Below are 26,400 nucleotides of genomic sequence, written 5' to 3' on the forward strand. Positions count from 1 at the left end.
TCGTACTTTCGCCGAGGATGAGCGGGACTGCAAACACCCAGAGCCGGCCCTGCCCCGTTACCGCACGGGCGCTCCAGGGCTGCCCTGGAGAGCGGAGGGAGGCGTGGGAGGAGGAGAAGGACGGCGGGGAGGAGGTCCCGGCCACCGCTCCCGCCGCCAGCCAGGGGGACTACATCTCCCTCCGCACCGCGGGCTTTTCGCCAGAGGGCGGGGAAAGGGCAGCAGTGGCGGGGCCCATGGCGGGCGGCGGCGGCTGCCGGCGCGGCCGGGAGCAGCTGGAGCTGGAGCGGCTGGGGCAGGCGGCGCGGACCGGCTCCTGCCCGCCATCGCCGCCGCTCTCCGTCTGCTCGCGGCAGGCCTGGAGTCGGGACAACCCAGGCTTCGAGCCTGAAGAGGACGCGGCGGCGGCGGCGGCGGGGCCGGTGCTGGAGATGGACGTGGAGTGGGGCAGCGGAGCCGCGTCGTCGCTGGGCAGCGGCACCGGGGGCCCGGCGGGCGGCGGGCGGCGGGCGCGGCGGGGCCCCGCGGGGCGCGGCGGGGCTGAGGGGCCGGGCCGCCTCTCGGGGCCGCCCGACGGAGCCGCGCCCCGCAGGGCGGCCTGGGCCAAGCGCCTGGCGCGGAGACTGCGAGGTGAGAGCGCCCCGGGCCGCACCCCGCACCCTGACCCGGCTCCTCAGGCGCGGGTGCCGCTTCCTGTAGAGTTGTTTGTAGTCTTTCCTCTGTAGTTGCCTGCAGTGCTCCTTTTCCTCTGCCCGTGTCCTTTTCCATCCTGTGCCTCTATGTCCCCATCTCTTCGTGCGCATCTGTCTTCTGATCCCCGTCCCGGTTATGGCCCCAGCACACGCAGATGCACCCACATCTCGCTCCTTCCTTTCCCCACCTCTCTGCCTCCCAGGTCTTACTCCTGACTGCTTTCCGTGTACGACACTCCTGCACAGGGGAAGGTTAGGTTGGACATTAGGATGAATTTCTTCACAGAAAAGGTGGCACTGGAATGGACTTCCCAGGGAGGTGGTGGAGTCATAGTCTCTGGAGACATTTAAGGAAAGACTAGACGTGGTACACGATGCCATGGTCAAATTGTCATGGTGATGTTGGGTCATAGGTTGGACGTGATGATCTCCAGAGGTCTTTTCCAACCTTGGCTTTCTGCCTCACCACCAGGTCTTTGGAAGGTTGGGGCAGAATGCTTGTGCTTCATTTTCAGCAAAACCCCATTCTATAGAAGTGGTTAGGATGGGGTGGGATACTTACAGTGGGCTGCTGGGAGGGTATTTGAATCACTTTTCTTTTTCTGCAGTATTGTGCAGTGCCTTGGTGCTGCCCTTTACAGTCAAGTGCTGTCTGCTGCCACGCAAGTGGTGACCAGGGACAGAGTTGGAAGCAAAACTGAGCGCATATCATGTGAACATTTGAGGTGTCGTTAAAAGCTTACTGCAGTAACTTCCTGCTGATCTGGCCTTGTACAGGGTTGATTTGACAGCAGCAGAGAGAATGCTGGATGAGGAGTCCTTTGGATTTAAGGTTGTGAGAACACATTGAAAATCTTCCTTTCTTTTCAGAGAAGCTTAAAATGTCAGCTTCAAAGTACAAGGATTTTGAACAGAGCATCGGTGTCGGGTAAATCTTTATAGTTATAAAGCTGCAGAAAAAGTAAACCATATTTAGAAAATAAAGATTCTTCTTCTGAAATGTGGATTTTCTGAAGATAGGAGATAGTGCTGCTGTTACTGGCTGCCATGGCATCAGTGGAACTATGAAAACAAGCCTGACTTTAAGGAAGGATTTGTGCCTTCTCTGATTTTCATGGGCATCCAAAGATTATTTGCTGTAATGATTTCTCTAGCTTTGGCTGTATTGCACCGAAAGAAATCCCTCTTGAACATTGCAATATCTTAGTGGTATGCAAGTCAGACTTGCAGAGATTATGGAAGACAGCATGTTTTCTTTTTAGCAGGTTTTATTGGGACCATGTTCAATGACCCAAGTCACTTCATAGCAAGAAACCAGAATAACCGGGAAGAACTACCAGTAATAATTGTGTTGGGCATGAATTGGCACTGTGCTGTTTGGAGTCTCCAGTAGAGTGTTTGTTTTAGTCCATTGCTGAGATGTGTAATTTCCTAGGAAAAGAGCTGCTTCACATGGAGAAAGTTAAGTCCTTTTATAAAAAGTTTTACAAAGTTTTTATACTTCAGATGCTCCCTTCATTTTAGTTGTTGCCAAGAAGGAGCCTCCTGTGCATGTTTTCAACTGTGGTGAAAAACAGCAATGTTTGTACATGAGGTGAATGTGAGTCACCTGGTGGTGACCTGGCACGTATTGCTCCTGTTCCATCTCTGTTGTGATTTGTGCAGTAGTACTGAAAACAGTTTCTGATGATTCCTGACCTCCTTCTGTAGGCAAGTGTAGCTAAAGTTACTGTGGTCGACAGATCCTTTTCTGGCTCTTGGATGAGAATGTTGCCATAAATTCCTGGGCACAGTAAATGTCTGGGTGAGCCTTCAGTGCTGTGGAGGTGCTGCAGAGTGCTGTACCTCTGTGGAATAGGTAGCACCTTATCTGAAGGATGTGATCCCTGTGCTGCACAGTTTAAAGGGGCTGATTGCAAGCCTGACATTATTATTGGGCACCTGAAGGATGACTGTGGGTTTACTATGGGAAAGAATACTCCATGGTTCTTTAGATATTCAATGGATGTCCATGAGTATCTTTGAAGACTGGAAATGGTGCTTTCAGTTCTATTTCAAGGACTACAGGAAAGTTGGCATAGATTTATTTAACAGAATTGCATCTCACTAGACAGAATTCAACCAGAGGGAACAATCCTCTGGATATCACAAGTGATAGAGTCACCATGGCAAAAAAGATGCCACTTAGTATTGAAGAATGTTCAATGACAGATTGCACTTTACTTGCCATGAGTTATGAAAGAAAAAGGCAGAGAGGATTTAAAGTATTGGGATTTTGGTGATTGCTGTAACAGGAGTTGCTAAGTGAATAGAACTGACTATCAGTAGTTGAGGTTCTTCTTTATGTGGATTCTGTTCAGATTCTAACATGAATGTTTGTGAAGTGCCTTTAGTTCCTCTAGTTTTACAGCTCTCTTCAGCAAATATCCCAGATGCTGAGACAAGAGGGACTGATTATTCTACTCTCTTAAGGAGGAAGTTGCCAGAAGTTTTGATGGGTAAAAACAAGGTGTATTTCCAGAGCCAGCCTGGAAAGGTAATCCTGCCTTGTAGAGCTGTACTTGGTCACCCAGTGCTGCCATGTCCTCATGTCTGTCATCACTGATGTGTGTTGGGCATTTCTTGAAAGGGTTTCTTAGTTATTGCTATATAAAGGTGCAAAATACCCGTCACAGTCACTCATTAATTGATACTTTTATGAAGACCGCTACATACAGAAAGAGTATGAGCAACTGCTAGTTGCAGATTTATTTGATAAAAATACACAGCTTATGTCAAAAAGTTGATGAATAGCAAATGTATATAGGAAAACAAAACAGGTTTGTTGTTTGCAGCAGATGTCAAATCCAGCAGTGCTTACCTCTACTATGTTTGATGCATCTCAATCAATATTGTAACAAGAGAAAAAGGGGAATAATATTTATATTGCAAAAATGTTACCGCGAATGAAAGCTCCAAGCTAGCTCATTTAACACAAAAATCATTGTGTGATCCCTGGTGCTGTTTAGTTGGATTTTTTCTTTGCTGTAACTTTCTGTTCTTTGCTGACTTGATTCCTAATAGCAGTCTAATATGACAGAGTTTGAGTTTGGAAACTTTCTGCTTCTGCTCACCACATATCTTATTGGTGAGTAATTGCTGACAGCCGGGACTTGGCTTTCTCACCAGCTTAGCTCACTGCCTTTTCCAGCCTTTTCTTCCTCTCTTCCATAATGTCTTCCTGCCTTTATTATGAAGGTTGCTAGTGCAACGTAGTGCTGTGCTAGAGGCTGAATTTATTGAGTTATTATTATTAGTGATGTGGTGGTTTGACCAGGAAGAAGTGGGAATTCTGGGAGGCTGTGGTCAAACCAATGGATGCTTGGAGTTTGATATTGCACCTTGGCACTCAGTAAATGTTCTTGGATTTCTGTTTTTGTCTTCAAGAATGACCTAATGGGGAGGATTTGGCATTCGTGTAGTAAAGTTGCAGTCTTTATCTGCACATTTTCAAACTTGGCCCTAAAGAACAGCTTTGGAAAAGCTCTCCTGTTTGGGGGCTGACACTAGGGAAGGCCGTAAGTTACCAATTAAACCATGTGAAGAGAGATTAATGCTTAAACTGTTAGTGCTTGCTGTGCCCATGCAAGAGAGGTTTCCAGGTTTATGTCACAACTTAAAAATGTGGTAGCTGAAAGAAACATCTAAGAAGAAACATCTAAGACATTTTTTTTCTCATTTATGCAGTTAGTGGTAAGAGCTTCCTTATTCCCATCTCTGTTAGCAAACAAAGGTCTGCAGCTGGCAGCTTAGCCCATTGTCTTAGCCTTACAGCAGTGCTTGCAGATTGACTGAACTTCATTGTCAGGTTTATAATGCATTTTGGCTATCCCTTGTTACTGTTCCATTTCAAATTGCTGTGGTATGTTTGATGGACCCAGGATTTTCCTAGGGAGTTTGAGGTTAGTACATTTCCATCTACTATGAATGTAAAGGATGTTTTGAAAGGTTAGCTGTTTAAAACACCTGAAAAGGATGGAAGTTTACTGCAGTTCTGTAGGAGTGAATTTTTATTTTTAAATGCTTTTTCACTGATCAGAAACTGAGGTCAAATTGCCTTGCTTTAGGTTTAAATGAGGAGAAGCTCCATGAAGGGAGCAGTCTGAGCAACAGCAGCTGTTCCCAGCTTTTTTTCTATTCTGTACTAGGCATAGGAAGTAAGGATGGTGATTGCTAACTGCATTTTATCTTGAGGTGGTTGTTCCTTTTAAAAGACTCTATTTAAAAGATCCTTTTGCTTTTTTGTTACCCACTTGGAAGAGATTACCAGAGTTCAATAGCTTCTTTCTCTGTCTTTTTGGGAATGTCAAGCATTATATGGAATGAGGACCAGGCAGGGAGTTCAGCTGTGATAACTGATAACTCTTTGTTGTGCAGGGAAAGGAACCATGCAGAAATGCTCACCAACATCCCTGCTGTGTCTCTTGCCTATCTGAGAGAGGAAGATTATCATACGGTGTTTTAAAAATAAATTTGACTCAAGTATCCTCCTTTCATGTAGAAAATTAAGACTGTTTCTGAAGGCTCAATAATGAATGTGCATTTTTATTCATTGAACAATGATTTGCATGTTTAAAAGATAACATACCAAAGCACTGCATTTCCATTTCTTGAAGGATGGCTGTCTGTGCATGTCTCTGTATGCTTGTATCTGTTTTTATACCATGTGGTTCTAAGCAACAGTATTTCTGCAAATCTTCCACAGATTCTGCTAGAGTTCTGCTGAACTGTTCCTAAATTTTATGGTATCTCATTGATAGTTGATACTGCCTCAGGCCCCATTCTCTCTGCAAACAAAGCTCCTCTTTCTTAAACTTAAAATCCATAGAAGAACTTGCAGCAATGACAAAGGTTAAGCTTTCAACACCACTTACTATGTCACTTGTGTATCTGTACCAGACATCTGTGCCCATCATTATATATGTCTTTTTCCTTTTAAGGTCTGTGGGGGACAAGACTCATGGAAGAGAGCAACACAAGCAGAGAGCAGTACTTGAAAAGTATTTTACGGGAGCTGATCACATACATGCTTTTCCTCGTGGTCCTGTGTGTCTGTAAGTACTATCCAGCACCAGTGCATCAGTTCTGTACTACCTGCTTGTTGTCATTCCAGAAAGGAGGTTGTTTGATGTGGGAGAATTAATAGACAGGTAGGCAAATACTTGGAATCAAATATTTCTCTTTTTTCTGCACATGGGCTGTTGCTTGAGACTGAAGATACTACAACTTTCTGCATCTTAACAAGCTTAGAATCTTCAGGCAGGATGATAGTAGACTTATTCTTTGTTTTTAGACAGCATTTTTTTATTGTAGTACCACATTGCAGTGTAATACTTCTGCTACACTTTTTGCAATGACCGAGAAGAAACGATAAATGAAGAGGAGGAGTTAGCCATCCAGGACAAATAATTGAATCACCACATTTGAAGTTCATCAGCAAGGTTATATGCAGATCACAGCTGGAGGCTTCTGTGGTTTGTGCCATTTGTTGTATGTTGATGTATATGAAGTATCATAACACTAAAGAGCACAGAACACAATAGCATTAAATTTGCAATGCAAGAAAGAACTTCTTGTGGAGTTACAAAATATCTGCTTTATTTGTTTGCTAGAGAGAAAACCAACAAAATGTGCACATTAAGTTGGTGTGTCTTTAGAAAGCCAGTATGTTTCAAGTCTCCACTTTTTAGTGTGAACAGTTCTGCCCTAAATGGCTGAAATGCTGGTGGTGACTCTTGAGTTGCCATTTATGATCAGTTTTAATACAACAAAGTGATGTTTTAAATTTTTGTGAGAGGAGTCTCAGAGTGGAAAAGCAAAGGCAAAACTGCACTGATAGACTGTTTCTGAGAGCAAGTCTGCTCTGCTTGAACATAACAGAATTACTAAAAGCCCCAATTTTATACTATTGACACAACTGTTTTGATGTTCTACTGCAGGCATGTTTATATATTAAATATCATGTTTTTTTTCCTTCCTGACTAATTTAATAGTGCTTAGAGCAGGTTTATGAAGAAAGCAGTTGTAGCACTGTAGCACCAGGAGAAGTGTTGCAGTGAGGGGTCTGCTTTAAAGTGAAATTTGTTTCAGCAGAAGAAGTTTGGCTCTTAACAGGCTGTTAACTGTTTGTTTTGCTACAGAAAAAGATTTTTGCGAACAGAGTAAAGGAAAAATGTAGTGTGTTAAATATCTGGAGATATTGCTAACTTATTAGTATGTTTTAAGTATCCTTTGTATTTTACATATAAGCAATAACTGGAGGTCAGTCTGGCCTGTGGCTTGCATGCCCTAGGAGAGTGCTTCCCAGTGCAGGCTAAATGCTGTGAGCATTTCTTGTTCTCTTGCTGTTTGGAGAGTAATGTTTAGAGAGAATCCAGGTATGGCACAGTCACGTGATATATTCCATCCATGTGCACAGCAGAACTCTGTTAAAAATAGTTTTTGCTCTCTGGTTATTAAGGGAAAAAAAAAGTTATAAATTTTAAACAACTATCAAAACTGACAGTGATGTTCAGTGTAGGCCAAATCTTTCAGATTCCTCTGAGTTTTAGCCACAGAGTGGTTCAAGTATTTACAGGTGGTAACAGTACCTGTCAGCAATGGAGAGACAGGAGCATCTGAGCTTGGATCAGAAGCCAATTTTATTGAGAATACAAGGCATTTATATATGGTTTTACTGGTATGGCACTTCATTAAGGTTCTGTTTTTGGTAACAATTTCCCATTGGTTGCACATTCTTCATGACATTACATTACCTGGTAACATTGTCTTATCACAAAAGTTTCACAACATATCTCTTGCTCACTTCTTGCCCAGGGAGAATTTATCTGTGTTTGTCTCTCCCAAGGTTTCTGCTTGATCAGGCCTAGGATATCAGGCTCCTTTATCAGTTCCATTGTACTCTGTTGTATTCCCCATAAATACCCATGCCAAAGACTATTTCCTCAACCCATCTTAGTTTTGTACATAATTCCATATTTTTGCTCTGTGGCCCTCAGTCATACCTTTGGCCCTGTGTGAGGAAAAGGACTAATACAGTCATTTATTTTCTGTGGGGAGTGTCTCTTAAAGGCACTGTATATCTGTACCGGACATTCATTGCTTAATCCATGTCATTCCCAGTGCCCTGCAGTATCCTGGTTGACTGTCATTATCTGCTTAAGCAGAGCATAGTTGTCCTGAGGTCTTTGTGCCATCTGTGCCAGTTCTCCATGCATGCCTTGGGTAGCACAAACCACCTAAAAAGGCCCTGCCAGCCTCCCTTCAGACTGCTGAATTGTGCCTTCTTTTCCTTGAGGTTTACTTTGGTAGAAGCATTAATAATAGAATGAGATGTGGAAAGGAGAAGAGAGTATTACAAATTGATTGATCAGTCTACCTTCACTGCTTTTTGTATTTTAATCACAGTTGACAGATAAATGCGACTTGGTGTGGATTTTGTTTTGGAGCTTAATAGTTCCACTACATAATCTGTACAAATTCAACCTGATGCATTCGAAACGAATAAAGGCTTTTGCTGTTTTTTTTTTTTTTTCCCTCTTTCTTTCATTCCTTTATCTCTCACTCCTTACCAAACCTTCTGCAGTGACTTATGGGACAGTGAGTTCCAGTATGTACTATTATACAAGGGTTATGTCACAGCTCTTCCTGGAAACACCTGTGTCAAAAACGGAGAAAACTGATTTCAAAACTTTGTCCACAATGGATGACTTCTGGAAGGTAATCTAAACCCAAGTTTTTATATCTCTCTTGCTGTGGTTCACTGGTACTGTCATGAACCTTAAATTTTACCTTTAGAATCTTATTTCCTAACGTGGTCAGACTTGTGCATGAAAATCTATGTGCACAATGTCAAAGCTATGGAACAAAGTAGGCCTTTAATACGTGAAAATTTAGAGCCCAAATAATGTTGGTGGGGCAGGGTAGGGCCTGTGGGATGTCTGTGGAGGGCAGGTAATAGTAAAGTCTTATGTCAGAGAAATTATTAACTGCAATTCTAACACTTCTGTGGAATGAAGAGCTACAAAAACAGTGCTGGCAGCATGCAAACTGAAGTTCTGTCATCCTCCCCAGTTCACAGAAGGCCCTTTGCTGGATGGTCTTTACTGGGAAATGTGGTACAACAACAAAACCATGGCAGAAAACAAAAGCTTTATTTATTATGAGAACCTGCTCCTAGGAGTGCCTCGCATTCGGCAGCTGAAAGTCAGAAATGGTTCCTGCTCCATACCTGAAGATTTAAAGGAGGAAATCAAAGACTGCTATGATGTCTATTCTGTAGCTAATGAAGATACTGCTCCTTTTGGGCTCCGGAATGGAACTGCGTACGTAGCATTCCTGTAGATACATACTCATTTTTTATATACTTGTCACCCATTTTTCTATCTTAATTTTACAGTGTTAGTCAAAGGAACTTTGTAACTTCTTTCTCAGAGGTTACATCAAAACTTTGTAGCAAGGACCCTCCGAATTAAAGTATATTTAGTAGCTAATGCATGTTTTTTGGTCAGGTTTTGTTGGTGTCTGTTTTATTAATTGTAAGTTGAAAGTGGAAAGACCAATGTGCTCTCTTTCACTTGTGAACTAGCTGGACATACACCAATGAGAAGGATTTGAATGGCAGCAGCCACTGGGGCTTGATTGCCACATACAGCGGGGCTGGTTATTACCAAGACCTCTCGAGGACCAGAGAAGTGACAGCTCTGCAGATTGCAAGCCTGAAGGAGAACCTGTGGCTGGACAGAGGAACCAGAGCAGCCTTCATTGATTTCTCTGTGTACAATGCCAACATCAACCTGTTCTGCGTGATCAGGTATGAACAGAACCACGACAGTGTTCATTGCACGGTGTGGGTTGTAGACCTGGGGTTTTCTTGTGATGGCTTTGTTTTGGGGACATAGGTGTATCAGTGATATTTTTGCCTGATGTCCGGGAGAAATGATGAGGACTCCTCCTTGGATATCAGAAGACTAATTAATTAATTTATTATACTATATTATTCTATATTATTTTACACTATATTACATCTAAACTGAATCTGCACAGGCACCCAACTGCACAGAATCTTGTGACTGTCTGCTGACTGACAGTCTGCACATGTGCTTGGCCCTGATAGGCCAAGGAAACAAAACACCATCACTTTGGGTAAATAATCTCCATATTGCATTCTGCTTTGGCACAACACAGGAGCAGCGAATGAGATAAGAATTGTTTTGATAATTCTTTTCTCTGCTTCTCTCACTGCTTCTCTCAGGTTCAGAGAACGTGAATCCCACATAGGTGAGTGTATGTTTTGTGTAAAAGAGATAGACAGCTGAAGTGCCATACCTCCCTGTCAAAGAAGTGAGACTCCTCATGGAGTCTGTCCCGGCTTTCCTGATGCCACAATGCCTTGGGTGCAGTTTGCAGGAGACGTTTCTAGAGAGTTGGCATATTCAAGTAAATACATGGGTGTAGAGCGTCAGCCTTTGGTTTAGACAGAATGAAGCAGGCAGAGGTGAAAACAAATCTTTCAGTCTCTGTTTCCTCACTGTTCCTGAAAGGCTTTGAGTTTTAGTCAAAAGTGAGCGTGGTCACGTTTACAACTTTTGTTGGTGTGAAAAATTGGAATCATGTGAGGGTTTGTTTCTATTATTTAGATAATCATACAAATAAATCCAAATGTCTTTTAGTAGTGCTTTTCATCAGTTCTTGTTAAATCAAATTCTTTTTTTCTTTGTCTTTTTTTAAATGCAGGTTGCTAATAGAGTTTCCAGCCACTGGAGGCCTGGTTACATCTTGGCACTTTCAGCCTGTGAAGCTGATTCATTACATCTCCACTTTTGATTTTTTCCTGGCAGCCTGTGAAATGTCCTTCTGTCTTTTTGTTCTGTATTATATGGTGGAAGAGGTCTTAGAAATTCGCATTCATGGATTGCGCTACTTCAGAAGTGTTTGGAATTGCCTTGATATCCTTATCATTGTGGTGAGTAATCTTTGTAATCAGGCTAAAATTGCTTTCTAGAGTGCACTTTGTGGGAGACATGAATTACTCAGTGTTCCTGTTGTGGTTTTAAAGTACAGGACCATCATTAGAAGGGATACTTCCAGACTATTAGGGTATTCAGTCTGAATATGACAATTTTAGTCTGTGTTTCACAAAGTTGGTTGTTCTGTCTTCAGTGCTTTCAGCCTGGTGCAAAGTTATAGTATTTGTCCACCATGCATTTTCAGTTTTTGTTTATACAGACTTTTACTGAAGGTGACAAACTTGCCATCCCTTCTACATATCTGGTACAGACTATTGCACTGGCTTTCAAATAAGAAAATCATCTGCTTTAAAGAAGTGATTTACATTTCAAGGAATAGGACTTGGATTTGAATATGTTTGCAAAGAACCACAAGGAGATTTATCTTGGTATTAAATACTCACCAGCTAATACCAAGTTTGCAGAAGTGCCTCAGAATTGTAGAGTGCTAGCAGCTGTCTGGGTTAAGTGGACAGTGTTGCACTTTAGTAATCTTAGTGTGCTAGAAAATATGAGCTTTGGATATAAAGCTGCATAGTGTAATTCTCTCTGGACTCAGATCAAGCTGTGCTTACCAAAAGTATACAAAGCCAGAAATGCTGAAACAGTTCCAGTCCCATACTTGTTTTGTATCTTCAGGCTTGGATTAATCAAAGGCTTCAAGTCTTGAAGCCAGTATTTGTAATCCAGGGGAATATTACTTGCATCACAGTCCTTTGTAAATGAATGGCTGCTTAGGAGGATGTTTACATGAACTGTGTGCTGTTTTTTTACACTTAAAGGTTGGGCAGGGAAAAAATGCTTTGCTGTTACAGTCAGTGAAGAGTATTCTACTGTGAGTGTAAAATTCAGATCACACAAGAGGTCAGAATTCTATGTTTATGCGTTGCCTGAGGGGCATTGTTTAAATGTAGGATTATGTACTTACGACTCTCTATATGTGGTGAAGTGTTCACTTACAGTAATGAACAGAACATTTGCAGAAGTGAAAGCAAGAAACCTCTGTGGTAAAACTGCAGCTTCTCTGCTGTTGCTTGTTCTGGGCAATACTGCTCAGTCTGTGCTCTGGAGAAACTGTAGTACCTTTTTGGCTACTGTTGTCTTTCTGTTCTGTGTTCTTTTTCACCTTTGTCTGTTTGAATTGTCATATTCTCTTCCTTACATTTTCTTCTCTGCGACAACATCACTTCTGTAATCCTGCTAGCTGCTACTGTTATCTTGTTGTTCACAAACAGTGGCAAGGAAATGACTTTTAAATCTTCTTACTCCCAGACTATTTGTCTGTAGTCCAGGACTATGATGGTTTTATTCTGAAATGCATGAAGTTCCACATATTAATTTTATCTGACATAGATGTCTCAAACAAGTTGTTTTAAAGCCCTAATTACTTTTTGTTAATTTGTGTGTTTCTTTTGTCCTCAGCTGTCTGTGGTAGCTATAGGAATTAACATCTATAGGACATCAGCGGTTGATATGCTCCTGAAGAAGCTGCTGGAAGATCAGAACTCATTCCCCAATTTCGAACCCTTAGCATATTGGCAAATGCAGTTTAACAACATTGCTGCAGTCACTGTGTTTTTTGTCTGGATTAAGGTAATTCAGGACACACATCTTTATTCTACTGTTAGAATGTAAGCAGTATTCTGAGTTTCATGAGACACATTATTTGAGGTTTACTCGTGTTTCTCTCAAAGTCAATCATGTGAGAAAGTCAGAGCAGTGATAACTTCTTGCAGACGAAAAGCTAAATTGTAATTTGCCACAGGTGTAGTCAGCTCTTGTTTAGGTCTAGAAAAAGTAGTCAGTCCTTGTGTTTTGTCAGCAGACATGTTAAGAAATGTTTTTATTATTCCTCAATTGATAAGTCAGTAATTCTTACTGCTTTGTCTCTAGCCATGTTCAAGACATCTCATGTAAAAGAGTGAAGAGCAATTGTGTTAAGAAATTGTCTTCCTTCTCTTTTCAGCTTTTTTCTTTGTTTTTTTTTCTTTTAACAGCTTTTCAAATTTGTTAACTTCAACAGAACGATGAGTCAGTTATCCACCACAATGTCTCGCTGTGTCAAGGATGTAATTGGCTTTGCCATTATGTTTTTTATTATTTTCTTAGCATATGCTCAGTTGGCCTATCTTGTCTTTGGCACTCAAATTGATGACTTCAGCACTTTCCAAGATTGCATGTAAGTTAAGGTATAAAAAATGGAAAGAAGATTTTGGTTGGTGAATCAGTTACTTTATCAGAGGCAAATCCTGTGATATCCATCTAAGCAGATAAGCTGCAGGCACACTGCTGTTGATATAACCTGGTAGCAAACACGTTTTTATTACATTTTAATCTCTGTATTATTGCTGTCAGAGCAGTAAGCTAAAAATGCCAGGGCTGGGTTGATGTGATACAATTTTTACAGGGGTTGGTTACATTCCTAGACAAAGCAATGACTCCATGTTCAGTGGTTAAATGCTTATTGAAATACTGGATGCATAATAAGGTTGTGTTCCTGATAGTGTTCATAGTTGGTTGACTCAGAGTCCATCTTAGACAGCCACAAAATTTATAAGTATCTGGAATCCAGGAGAGAGAGAGAGGACTTAATATAAGATTGCTGATCAATTTTTCCTTGATCAATTTGGTGCAACACAACCTGATTGTAACTGAGGAAATTAGTAGGTTGTTCAGTCACTGATTTCCCTTGCTCCGTTACACTGGGACAGTGTTGCAAGGAGTTTCTTGCAGAGAAGCGAAGGGACTGGAAATGTGCTGATGGTGCCATAAATTGCCAAGCTTCTTCCAGCTTAGAGGGAGAGGGTTGGGGTTGTATGTGTGTGAGGAAGATGGGACTGGGTCTAAGAGCTTCACAGTAGTAATTGTTAGTTTGTTCTGCTTCCTGTTGTGACCAAAAAGGAGAAATAAGCCCCATGGCTTTGTTCTGTGTGTGCACCTGACTGTGAGTTGGGTTATGCCTATCAGATGTGCTTGATGAATTGTTTTTGCAGACCCTGATAAAGTGTTACAAGAGTGCAGATCTCTCTGCAGCCTATCAGTCCCACTGCTAGAATAAAATAGTTTGAGAATCCTCACACAGCTCCAGTATTATTTTCTCCAACTCCTGGATGTGTTTTGTTTTTTAAGATTTACTCAGTTCCGCATCATTTTGGGAGACTTCAACTTCACAGAGGTTGAAGAAGCTAATCGAATTTTGGGACCTGTTTATTTCACTACATTTGTGTTCTTTATGTTCTTCATTCTTTTGGTATGTACACTTTGTTTATATGGGGTGTGTCAGTGGCTGCTTTTGCATCACTTGTCCTTTGATTCCTCCTGCTACTTTTGGGGCTTTTTCTGATAATGATGAGTGTATGGCCCATGAAGGGGCCTGACTGCTACATGCTGGTCACTACACTCTTTCCTCACTATACTCTTTAACACTGTTTTTCCTCATGTAAAATTGATTTGCATAGTATATTTTTTGTCATTCTCATGTAGTGATCCACATTTTAAATTTATTGTTATTATTAATTTTATTTCTAAAATCTGAATAGTGCCTGGTTGTCAGACACAGCAAGGCTGTCTCTTTTGGTGAAAAGTAGCTGTACTGTTCCATGCAGTCTCTTGATTCATAAATTGCTCTAATGTGTGGCTGGCTGGGTTTACAACAGCTTTGTTCCTTCATGCCACACACAGCTTTGCCTGCTGCAAGAGCATGGTTCTTCAGCAGTCCTGTATCATCATAATTTTTAGTGTTATTTAGTGACCCTCAAACTTAGTGCAGCTTTTTGTTACTGTTTGAGATGAGGAGGAATGGCATTCAGATTTTATTTGTGGGAAAATACTTCATCTTGGATGAAGTTCACTGGTAAGGATGCAGATAATTTTAAATCTTTGTGAGGAATTTAAGTGTTTGGTGAGATGGACCAGGATTCAATGGGAAAATAACAAATGTGTCACTATGTGCCAAAAGTTCACATAAAGCAGGTTTCCTATTTGCTTTGTTGCACCTAAAGTGTTCCAGAGGAACAGTCTAGTGTCCAGCAAGGGAAAGAAATCTCTTTTTTCCAAGGGGCAACAGAAAAGCACTGAAAGGTGAAGTCAGAGCAGGTTATCCAAAATACTCACTATAATTTGTGGTGTTTTTAATATCATTTTGTCTGAATGAAATGTTGTTGCAAGTCCCTTCAGACCAGTCTGAGACCTAGAAATTCAGTTAGGGAAGATGGGCAGAAAGCACCAACTCTTAAAGCTGGACAAAATAGCAGCAGAAAATAGCACAACAGTGAATTGTCAAGTTACTTCTTACTTCTCTGGTGTTGGGCATGAATGCATAAAGATACAGCACTGAAAAATTGTCCCAAAGCATGTTTTTTAAGTGCATGAGGAAACAGAGGATAACATTGCCTTTCTACATTGAGCATGCCAGTAAATTGAGTAACTCTTCTTGAATATGCAATTTGTAATTCAGTCATGTTTACTCCATGTCTAGCAGGAGCCCTTCAGCAATGACAGCATGGTTTAATAAAGTTACATGCTTGGCACAGAGTTATTGAGACCAATATTTTCTCCTTTCTCTGTACCAGAAAGAGCTCTTTCCAGAGCCGGTGCCATATATGCCAAGTGCCTGATTTTAAGCTTTTTGATTTTATCTTTAGTTTGAAAAGCAAGCGGAGCTGTAAATAGATAAGAGCCTTTGTTTTGTGCTGATTATAACACGATGAGTAGTTAACAGTAAACTTGATTCCTCAGGCATTTTTGTTGCCAGCCCTTTTGCCTGGATTAATTCACAGCTGTTACCTATGTAAGCTTTTTTTTGCAGGGTTTACTGCCACTGCTGCGTGTAGCTGTGAACTGTCTCTGGAAAGGAATTCTCCAGTTATGTTAGTAACCAATGATGTTGATTAAAATTTGTTATACTGCAGCGTATCATATTTCAATATAAAGCTCTGGATGTTAGTTTCATTTTAAACAGATCACCATTTTCTTCTGGCCTTTTGAAACAAAATCCATGTTAAGGTCTGCACAGCAAGGTCATAGGAGTAGTAGGGCTCAGTCTTGTTGAAATTTGAAATTTCAACGTTTTTGTTTTCTCTTATGAACAGAACATGTTTTTGGCCATTATCAATGATACCTACTCTGAAGTCAAATCAGATATGGCACAGCAGAAGGCAGAAATGGAATTGTCTGATCTTATCAGGAAGGTAAATGTAGTGTTTTGTTTGACATCTTATTCTTCACATCTGAACTTATTTCATAAAATACTATATAAACTGTACAAAGTAAAGCTGGCAGCAGCCAGTGAGAGTACACATCTCAGTTAAAATAAATTAATCTGAGCTGAGTGTAAATTAAATGAGTGAAAACTTCCCATCACAATGTATTTCAGTCATCTGAGACATTGTCTTGAATGATCACACTGAACACACTGAATGAGATTATACAGTAGCTGATTTCTGTAATCAATGTACTTATTAGGAATCTCGTTTCATGAAAAACAGCAGAATTTTACTTTCTCTTTTAGGGCTACAATAAAGCCATGATCAAACTTAAATTGAAGAAAACTACTGTTGATGACATTTCAGAAAGTCTGAGACAAGGTGGAGGAAAACTCAATTTTGATGAACTCCGGCAGGATCTCAAAGGGTAAGGGAATTGTTACTTCTTATCTTCAATAGTATATCCAGGGACTTGTGATGTTAACTTTTTGATGTGATTTTCCTCTAGCAGAAGCACACTAATGTGGATAAAGACACACATCAAAGTGTTTTTCTCTGCGTTATGGCTGGTGTTGGCATCACATACCAGAGAAAGGTTTTTGGGGCTCTGGGGTCCAACCTCCTTGAACTTCTGTGTTTTGGGGATAAAAACACAGAAATCTCTGAGGAAGAGATTTCTCCTCAGAAATCTCAGAAATGACAGAAACATTACCATTTCCTCAGAAACATTACCATTTCTCCTCAGAAATGACAGAAACATTACCATTTCCTCAGAGACCTTTGAGAAAATGGTAATGTTTCTGTCAGACTGCTGCAGGAGTTTGTGGACAGTTGGGAGTCCAAGGCAAGGGTACAAATCAAGGAGATATAGAAGGGAGTTGTGAAGTGAAGGAGAAATGTTCAATGTCGGGAAGGTTGATGCTTTAACTAATGAAGGATAAGGACTGAGGGGTTTTTATCAGTGTTGTGAATCTATAGGCAACACTGGAATGTCTTTGTCTTGAGGATGAAAGTCTATTTGAAGTGAAATGTTTTCTAATATACAGAGTTCTTTCAGCATCTGAAAAATGGAAAGTGAAGGAACTGCTTTTACTGCCTTTTCAGGAAGGGGCACACGGATGCAGAGATTGAAGCAATATTTACCAAATATGATCAGGATGGGGACCAGGAATTGACAGAGCATGAACATCAGCAGATGAGAGATGACCTGGAGAAAGAGAGGGTGAGTTGAGCATTAGGAGTGGGATGCTGCCAGCATTGTCTGCCAGTCTGCTCCCCGTGCTGGTTTCCTGCCTCAGAAAAATCTTCTTGTCTCCCTTCACTTTTGCTGTCATTCCTGGCTGGCTGAGCAGAGCTGTAAAAAAGCACACGGGAACTGATAGAGGACAGGAGCTCTTTGGCCTTGACACCACCATCCCCCATATACAGGTGAAGGGTTTTGACATCTTCTCTCTCTCTCTTTCTCCCTCTGGCTTGTGTTTTCACAAAGGAGGATCTGGACCTGGATAGGAGCTCTCTACCACGTCCTCTGAGCAGCCGCAGCTTCCCCCGGAGCTTGGATGACTCTGAGGAGGATGAGGATGAAGACAGTGGACACAGCTCCAGGAGGAGGGGCAGCAGCTCCAGTGGGGTTTCCTATGAAGAGTTCCAAGTGTAAGTCAATCCTTCCGAGGGGGACAAATCTGCATGTTGGGTTTTGGTTTGTTTGTTTTTTTTTTATTGTGGGTTTTCTTCTTTGGGTTATATAGTATTCTCTCCTTGATATTAATCAAATTATTTATGAAAGCAAGTGTTAGGATTTTGTTGTGCATAAGTCACTCCTTTTAGTAGCTTTCAAATAATATCTGAACTGGAAGGGCCTTAGAGAGCCTCATGGGAGTTGGTTAGAATATAGAAAATCAGAATAAACAAAAAAAAAAAAACCAGCAACAAAACCCCTGTCCTTAAAACCTTGTCACTGAAAAGTCAGAGAAAAGGGTCATGTTGCAATAATGCCAGAAAATACTTCTGTGGTTTTTTCAGTAGTAAACGCTTGAGTTTATTTAAAGTTCAGTGAGAGCTTTAATGGTTGTTTCTAATAAGATTTAAGTTACTCATGAGTGTGTATTTTGTCCGAAGTGATAGATCTCCATATTAATTAATTACAGCAACACCGGCTAAATAAAGAATTATATAACTGGAATCAACAAATTTCCATGATGATGCCCTAAGAGCAGTGAAAGCAGAGTGCAAGATGTACTTTTTTCCCCCATGTGCTTTGCCCCTGTTTTACTTTCTTCCTCTGGTATACCTTATCCCTCCTGGATGGTAGGTTTGTGGGAAGTCAGAGGCTTGGATAACAGTGATGTCTCATCCTTGTCTGCCCTGGTGTTGACATGCTATGACATGCTAGAACAGTGCTGTCTGGGCGGTGTCCGAGTCACTGAAGCTCCCACTTGTTGCCCCCAGGCTCATGAGGCGGGTGGATCGCATGGAGCATTCCATTGGCAGTATCGTCTCCAAGATCGATGCTGTTATCGTGAAGCTGGAAGCCATGGAGAGGGCCAAGCTGAAAAGAAGAGATGTGTTGGGAAGGCTGTTAGATGGAGTGACAGAGGTAAGAAACTCACTCTCTGTGATCTGGTCACAACCTGAATGTCTTCCTTTCTGTTGGCAGTTCCTCCTACTGCCTGGCTTGGCAGGATTGAAGGAGTGGTTGTAAAGAGGAATGGTTGCTTTGGCAGTAGGTGAGTGATTTCAGTTAGGTGTTAGGAAAACATGAAATTTAAAACATGAAATTTTGGGAACATGATTCAAGATTCTGATATGACAACATGTTTTACAGCAGCCCTGTGTCACCATTTAAACCTGTGATCTGGACAGCAGTAGTTGCTGAAGCAGCTCCTCCAATCCTTGGTGTCTGTTGGGATTAATACAATATTTTTTGTGGACTAGTATGTTAGAGTCTATGGGATCCAGTGCAGCCTGCTCTTATTCTCCTTTGTTGCTTCTGGGACTGTGTGTGGCAGGTGGGGGAGGTCACTTCTGTCACGAGAGTGACCTGACTTCTGCTGCTTCCCCTTTCACTCTCTTTTTCCTTGAGGGCCCTTTGGAAATGGCCAGTGGGAGAAATGTGTTATTTTTGTAGATGCTAAAATCTGTCAGGTGGAATACAAGTTGTGCTTTCCTAGGTGGCAAACTGGGCATTTAATTTCATCCCTGGAAATAAAACAGTTTGCTGTGAGAGCTGTATCCCCATTAGCCTATGGAAGTACTCATGTGGTATAAGAATTTCTTGTGGTTGTATAGGGTTTTGCCTAGATTCAGTTTGGAAGCTGCACTTCCAGCTCATGTCCTTTAATGTGTTTAGGATGAGAGACTGGGCCGGAGCAGTGAAATCCACAGGGAGCAGATGGAGCAGCTGGTGCGAGAGGAGCTGGAGCGCTGGGAGTCGGACGACATGGGCTCTCAAATGAGCCACCGGCTGGGAACGCCGCTGGGACCGAGCGGCCAGCCGCGCTGCCGGAGCTCGCGGCCATCCTCCTCCCAGTCAGATGGCGTTGATGTAGGAGCAGGAAATGGGGGCAGCAACATCTATGTGTAGCTTCAGCTTTGTAGGAGATCCCACATGTTTCAGGTCAGTATTCAGTCAGCGAATTCCCCAGCACGAGGGGACCGTTCTGATCAGACCCCTGAGGAAGTCTTTCACTGGTGGGTAGAAGTAAATATTCACTCCATAAATCATTTTCAGGCCTGCATAAGCCATGTGTAATGCCAGCAGTGAGAGTGTCACCCTTGGAAACAAAAATGCTGGAAACTGAATGGATAGCAAGTGGGAAAACATCTACCAGGACAGAAATCTGATTCCATAAAAATATTATTGGGAACATTTGCATGAGAGCAGCAAGCTTCAGACAAAATAATGTGCAGTGGCTGACATACTGAGAGGCTATTAATTTTCTGCTTCCTCTTGGAAAGTAAAATTTTTAAAGACTTTCAAAAGCAAATTTTAAAATAATATGCCATCAGTTTTTCTTATTCATTATAACAACTGACAGATAAACCAGCACTTTTTTAAAAATAGGAGTTTCTACTTGTTTTTCTGAGTTATTCTTGGTATACTTAGTATTTTACTTAATTTAAAATATTTTTCCTGTTTTGAGAGGTACATTTCTTTAAGCAGAAGAAAGTGCACTTAGTTTGTACAATTGTAAATTACATCATTCTGTGGTAGAAACTGAATGCATTACAAGTAGCATTTAGCAAGAAGTACTCTTCACACCCAACTAAAATAATAATTTTCAGCTAAGTTGCAAAGTGCCCATTTTTTAATGCTATCTTTTAATGTGTTTCTGGGATAAACATTCCAGAGGTTCTTAGATAACTACAGCTACTTTGCAGAAAATACATTATTTAAAAGCACACAAAATTGAAAACCACTGAGTTTTCCTTGGGTGTGACAGGGAAAGGGGCAGAGAAGTTTCTGACAGGTGTGAAAATCTGATCTTGTGCCATGTGAAGTTCTAATCACATCTCAACGATGTGGTCTGTATTTACATTTAACTAAACTGCTTGTGAAGTGGTTAGCTACATTTCTACATAGACTTTTCTGCCGAGGTGCAACACAGGATTCCTTTGGGAAGGTGTTTGTATTACAATCACTGATTTTTAGTATTTTTAGTATTCCCTCTGCTTTGTGTCATAGAAGCTTTATTTTTGAAAGGACATGCAATGTTGCAATTCTGTTGGTTTCCTGTAGAGACCACCGAGGCAGCGTCTGCAGTTTTGCCTAGGAATGTGTCTCCAAGTGTGGAATGCTGGTTTAGGAGGAAGGCTGTCAGTGGTGCTTTTTTCCTGAAGATGGCAGTACTCTGGTGTTTAAAGACTGAGAGCTGGTGAAAAAGATAATGGGAAGCCACATAATCAGCCACATCTTAGCTATTAGTAGCATATGCAGAGGCGAAAAGGCCAGTTTAACAAAGTGTAAGTGACATGTGTTATGTTGGTGCCTTCTGTTTCAACAAGCAGTTAGTGTCTCTTCATTCTTGTGGGAGTGCTGCCCAGGCAAAGCTTCTATGTTCCATACCTTCTTGCAATGGCATTGCCTGGATGTGTGGAATGCCTTTCCTCTAACCAGGAAACTTGCTAAAACTAAACAGAATTCACACCTTTCCATTTTTGATTTTATGACAAACCATATGCACAGAAATCTAATTAATGTTAGCTGGAGGAAGACTAAATTCAGTACTGGAATTTCTTAGCAGCTGTGTCTTGGGAACAGAATTATGTAGGAGAGCAGGTTGTGGTTCTTGTGTGGGTTATTTGGTCCTGTATTGGGAAGAAATTCATACCCTTTCACAAGAGTCCTCATGAACCTGCAAAAACAGTGCACAGCACAGTGGGGGTAGGCCATTTGTGCAGGGTGAGGGCATTCAGATTAAGCTCTCACTTGCCTTGATTGAAGGGTTTTACACCTCAGAAACCTTTCTGAGGGAAGCTTTTCAGTGTTGAACTGCATTTTTGACTGTAAACAGACCAAAGAGAAACACCAGCTGTCCTCATGGCCATCAGGTGTGCAAGGAAAATAGAAAATACTATACCAAAGCAATTTAAATATACAGAGCCTTGTCTTTATATGCATATCCAAAATATGTGTTTCAAAATGTAAATTCAGTCACTCAGTTCACCTTTCATTTGTACTATATGTTTATTATGAAAATGTTTGCATTAATAGCTGTATTTGTTGGGGTATATTTCTGCAACATGTCGTTACTTGATAACAAACTTCATCTTGAAGTGCAATAAGTTTCCATGGGGTACCCATGTGTGTGGACAGTGGGCCTTGCAGTAAGTGCATTGCCACTTGATCAATGTTACAAACATTTTATTGATGCATTTTTCAGTTTTAGATTATAATATCTTTGTCACTTACTACAAAGGTACAGTTATGCATAGTAATGTACAGTGTTTGGTCTTATTTGGAAGCTGTTAATTATGCAAGTCTTCTACAATGATCAAGAATGAGCACTTTATTTCCTAATAAACACTTTATATAACCTACAAAGCAAATACTGAGCCTACACCTGGTTTGTTTATAATGGAACATGAAGAATCCTGCATTTTATTTGTGTTTCTTTTAGCTCATATCTTATTCTCAGATTACCTAATAAAGGGAGCAGAGGGAGTAAATGAACACAGTGGACTGGGCTGATCCTACTGATTCATTGCCCAAGCAGTCCTTTTTTAACACTTTATTTCAGATCTGTGTTTCTGCAAATGCGCAGGTCTGCTTTCTACTACTTCAGCTAGCAGCTCCCACTGCTAGTAACTGTCTCTTCATTAATTGCTGGGTAATTTAAGTATTTTTTTTCTCTATTCCCCCTTCCCCCCGCCTTCTTTCAGGAGAGAATACTATAGCATCTGGAGGGTTTGAATAGAGCTTGAAAAACCCAGGCTGTCATGTAAAACCCGTGGTTCTCTCTGGACAGCTGTATTAATGAAACTGTATTAATGAAAATGGAATTATTAATGCAAATACATCTCAATCTTTAATGAAATACATACATACTGAATTTATTAAGTATACTAAGCCTTTAATAAGTGCACTATAAAAGTCACAGTGTGTGGGGAGTGGGAACTTTACTGATTTATCTATTTATTTATTTGATATTGTGTGTATGCTGTAATATTGCTGATTTTGGAAGATTTCTTCAGGAAGTGCAGTTTGAGGTGCTTATTCAGAGTAAGAGCTTTTTGGAGTAATTCTTCCATGTCCACGGGCATTACTTGGATGTCTTGTATAGTCCAAGATTCTTCTCCAGTAAATCAAAACAAGAAGAAAAATTTGGTCAAAAAACTGAGGAAAAGGGGACATGTATGATTAAAAGTCTGCAAAAAATTGTCACTTGTATAACAAGGACTTCCAGGTTTTAAGCACTGATCATGCAAAATAGGTGCAGAAAGGTGGAGTGGCAGCTTAATGGTTCAGGTGACAGACTGGCATTCAAAGAGTTGTGTTTTATTTGTGTCTCCTCACACTGATGCCTTAGCACACATTCAGCTGCTTCTAGCTTGGATGAAAGGGCTGCTACAAACATGCTGCCTAATCACCAGTAATGCTAAAACACTGGATTTTCCTTGGATTGGAGATTCTGGCAGCTCTTCTGCTTTGTTTCTACTCCAAGGAATAGTCAGGGAGACTAAAACTGCATCCCAGGATGCAAGGAGCAGCAAACTTGTGCCTTCTGTAACAGGCCTGAATTTGGACAAAATGTGAGAGCAGATCCTACAGCCAGATGTTCAGGTGTTTTGGAGCAGGCCTAGCAGCAGTGGGGTACTAGGAAGGGAGCAAGAAGGGTTTTGAGATGTGGGGAGTGTACTGGGTTTGTGTGGTTTTCAAAAAGCCATTAGTAGTCAATGCAGTAAGATTGCCAAAGGATCATGACAGCTTGTATCAGCCACAGTTTTGTTGGTGACATGTTGACAAAAGTTCAGACCAGTAATTTTATTCATTTGCAAAGTCATGGAAAGAGTTAAAGATTAGCAGAGACTCACAGGGGACAAAGTGCTCATTAAGGAATTACTCATGAAAAACAAATCAACAATATTCATCTCTTTCAGAGTTAGAATTTGTTTTAACTCCTGGTCAGGTTTTAAGTCTTCTAGTTTTGAAAAAAATAATTTCCAGTGAGAAAAGTTAGGCTTTGTTTTCTGGGAAGTCACAGTAGATGTGTTTTCAAAAAAAAAACCTAACACTGTCAAAAATGCCTGTGTGTGCTGCTCAGGCTGCTGCTTTTCACTGCTGCATGGAGAGTGGTGTGATGTAGACTCCAAGAAACACTCAAAGGAAAAGAATGCTCCTTTCAGGCTAAACCTGAAATTACCAATTCATTCCAAGGTCTGAGGTAACCGCACTTCTGTACTGCTACTAGCTTTTCCTGGAGCTGAGGTGGATGCTGTCAGCCTGAGTTCCCCAGCTCCTCAGTTTCAGATGTCTGTGCGCAGAAGATGCAGCCACGAGAAACCTTGTGCTGCAGGAAGGCAGAGCTGGCAAGCACTGGAAAGAAATTTCCATCTCTCTCAGTGTTCCTATGATGCCACAGCTGTGTAATAGAGGCCAGCTGTGTTTCCTGGCTCAGTTATTTGAAACAGGTTTGACAAGGGCTTTAACTGTCTTAACTGATTGTAATTTCATGTCCAGCAAGAAGAGGAGAGAGATGTCAATTGGGAGAGGAAAAGCATTTACGTTCAAGATACTTCTCCCTTTTTTTATGGCACAGGAAGATGAAAATAAGATCTATCTGACAGGAGAACTAATTTTTTTTTTTTAAAAAAAAGGGAAATATTTAGGCTGAAAGAAGTTGTTCATATCTGTAAGATCCATAATCACAGATTATTTAGCAAATAAAAGTGTGTCACATGGAGGATCCAGGGGAGCAACTCCAGGAGCCTTGGTTGGCATTGCTGCTATTTGCATTACCAGATTATATACTCTCTCCTCCTGCTATATAGCTTTTGTATAAAAAAACACAGCTGAACACAAAGTGAACACTTGCACTTCCCTGAATATTCAAGAGACAGCAAGTTGATGTTTATAAAAATGGCATTTACCAGTTAATATGAGAAAGCTGTTCATCTTTTTTTAAATTTTCTAAATTATGATGTTTTCTTTTAGAAGATCATTTGTATGAAGTGTGTGGAAAACCTGGCACTGTAGCATGGAATACTGAAAATTTTTATCCAGGAAATAAAAGTTTGAATACTTGTAGTGTATATCAGCATCCCAGAGAAAATTTGCAAACTGAAGTAACTACAAATCCATAACACGGAATCATTCTGATGTTGCTATCCTAGTTGTTTTCTTTCTTCCCTTTCAGTGGATATATTCATTATCATTATTGTTTGACAGCTTCCAGTGTCCACCTGACATAAATTCTTTCTGTACTTTATGGTGGTTTTTTCCAATTCTTGCTCTGTACTGGAAAAACACAGAACTGCAAACCTTTTTATTGATTTATTCTCTGTTTTAGTGGAGTGCTAACCTACAAGTACATTTCTCAATGCCTCTGGAAAACCCAAATGAAACAAATGTTTTTCCTCACAGGTTGTTAGTATGCAGCCTACAAGGCTCTTATTTTATCCACCAGCATAGAAGTCAAGAAAGATGATGACATTTTATTTATGCAGCCCAAAGCATCCAGACAGTGGTAGTGGCTTCATCAGTAAAACATGTGGGCCCATGGTGAGAACGAGAGGGTCAGCAAGCACTCAGACACTTGTTAATTAAATCTTTGCTTTTGAACAAATGCAACTTACAAACCCTTGGTACACTGTGAAAAATAAGTACCAATCCCCTAGTCAGTGTCATGGGCCTTTTACATGTGTCATTTGAAAAGTCAGCAGCCTCTGTCATTCAGTTGTTCCAAGTATGTGTATTTTCCATGCTGTCTAGCCTTCTGCCTCCTCATCAAAAGCCATTCATACTGCTCTGCCACCAAGCTTACTAACCTGCTTCAAAATTCACTGAAACAATTCTTTATTCCAGAAGAATTGTTCCAACAATTGTAATTATTGATAATTAAATATTTTTAGCACAAATAAGAAGCTAAAAGGGTAGAATTGAATACCAGTGATTTCAGTTTTGCCAGTGCCCTTCTGCATATTAAAAGCTCTCAATTAATACGGATTTACTCCTTAGGCTGCTCTTAGCATTAAGTTGCAGTTTACTTTTTTCTTCTTCTTAATAAATAAATATAGAGCTCTGAATTATGGCATTCCAAACCTGTGTAAGTTTTAAATATTCTTCCTGGGACATGACCACTTCAACTGGGTGATATATTAGCTGTATCTAGCCTGTTTGCTATCTATTCTTGGCTTAATGAACATGCACTACAAGGAAAAAGCAATTACTTCCAGTTACTGGCACAGAAAATATCAAAACCTTAGTTTCTGCACTGAAAGCAAATAAAATTTAAAAGTGGTATCTTTTAAGATTATTATCATAAAGTTTCATTTAAACTAATTGAAATAAATTAGTTTAATATCTCTTTAGAAAGTATCAACCCTCAGCTTGTGATTTATTTTAATTGAAGTTGTTCAGACAGAGGATGTAAAGAAAAATCTTCAACTAGATTGAGTACTCTAATACCTAAATAAAAGTAAGTCTTATGTAGTTTCCAGGAGTACAGATTATATCACTTGCTGTCAAAGTGTACTCAAACTAAAGAGGAATTTTTATACATGAAAACACATTTTCAGTTGAGTTAGTGATATAATCAGAATCATTAAGTTCTGTACATCACAGTTTTTAAATGCTAAATGCAAATAACAAAACAGTCTCAGGAAAACAATGGTATCAGGCAGTTCTGTCACTTTTAAGCCTGAGCAATGCAAGAGTCTTAACACCCTAAACTACTTAATCCTGTTACCTTCTCTTGCTAAGATCCTGCCGAAAGGAGCAAATGTCAGGGATAATTCAGC

The 26,400-nt window shown here is 40.6% G+C and overlaps 1 protein-coding gene across 4 annotated transcripts; it reads left to right on the plus strand.

The window, feature by feature from the left end:
• PKD2 (polycystin 2, transient receptor potential cation channel) lies at positions 1 to 25,741 on the plus strand. 4 transcript variants are annotated; one of them, XM_074540743.1, is made up of 16 exons: positions 3 to 630; positions 5,672 to 5,785; positions 8,317 to 8,450; positions 8,805 to 9,055; positions 9,319 to 9,543; positions 10,467 to 10,695; positions 12,161 to 12,331; positions 12,736 to 12,917; positions 13,868 to 13,988; positions 15,829 to 15,927; positions 16,248 to 16,369; positions 17,047 to 17,164; positions 17,432 to 17,595; positions 18,391 to 18,538; positions 19,292 to 19,558; positions 19,673 to 25,741. In XM_074540743.1, the coding sequence occupies exons 1-15, from the start codon at positions 18 to 20 to the stop codon at positions 19,523 to 19,525; spliced, it is 2,925 nt and encodes a 974-aa protein (XP_074396844.1). In that variant the 5' UTR covers positions 3 to 17; the 3' UTR covers positions 19,526 to 19,558; positions 19,673 to 25,741. The 4 variants fall into 4 exon arrangements, with proteins under 4 accessions (XP_074396845.1, XP_074396844.1, XP_074396843.1 ...); XM_074540744.1 differs by having other exon boundaries at positions 1 to 630; positions 17,435 to 17,595; positions 19,292 to 25,741; XM_074540742.1 differs by having other exon boundaries at positions 19,292 to 25,741.
• Positions 25,742 to 26,400: the final 659 nt, after the last annotated feature.

This window comes from Zonotrichia albicollis, chromosome 5, assembly GCF_047830755.1.
Source record: "Zonotrichia albicollis isolate bZonAlb1 chromosome 5, bZonAlb1.hap1, whole genome shotgun sequence".
In the NCBI taxonomy this organism is placed as follows: domain Eukaryota; kingdom Metazoa; phylum Chordata; class Aves; order Passeriformes; family Passerellidae; genus Zonotrichia; species Zonotrichia albicollis.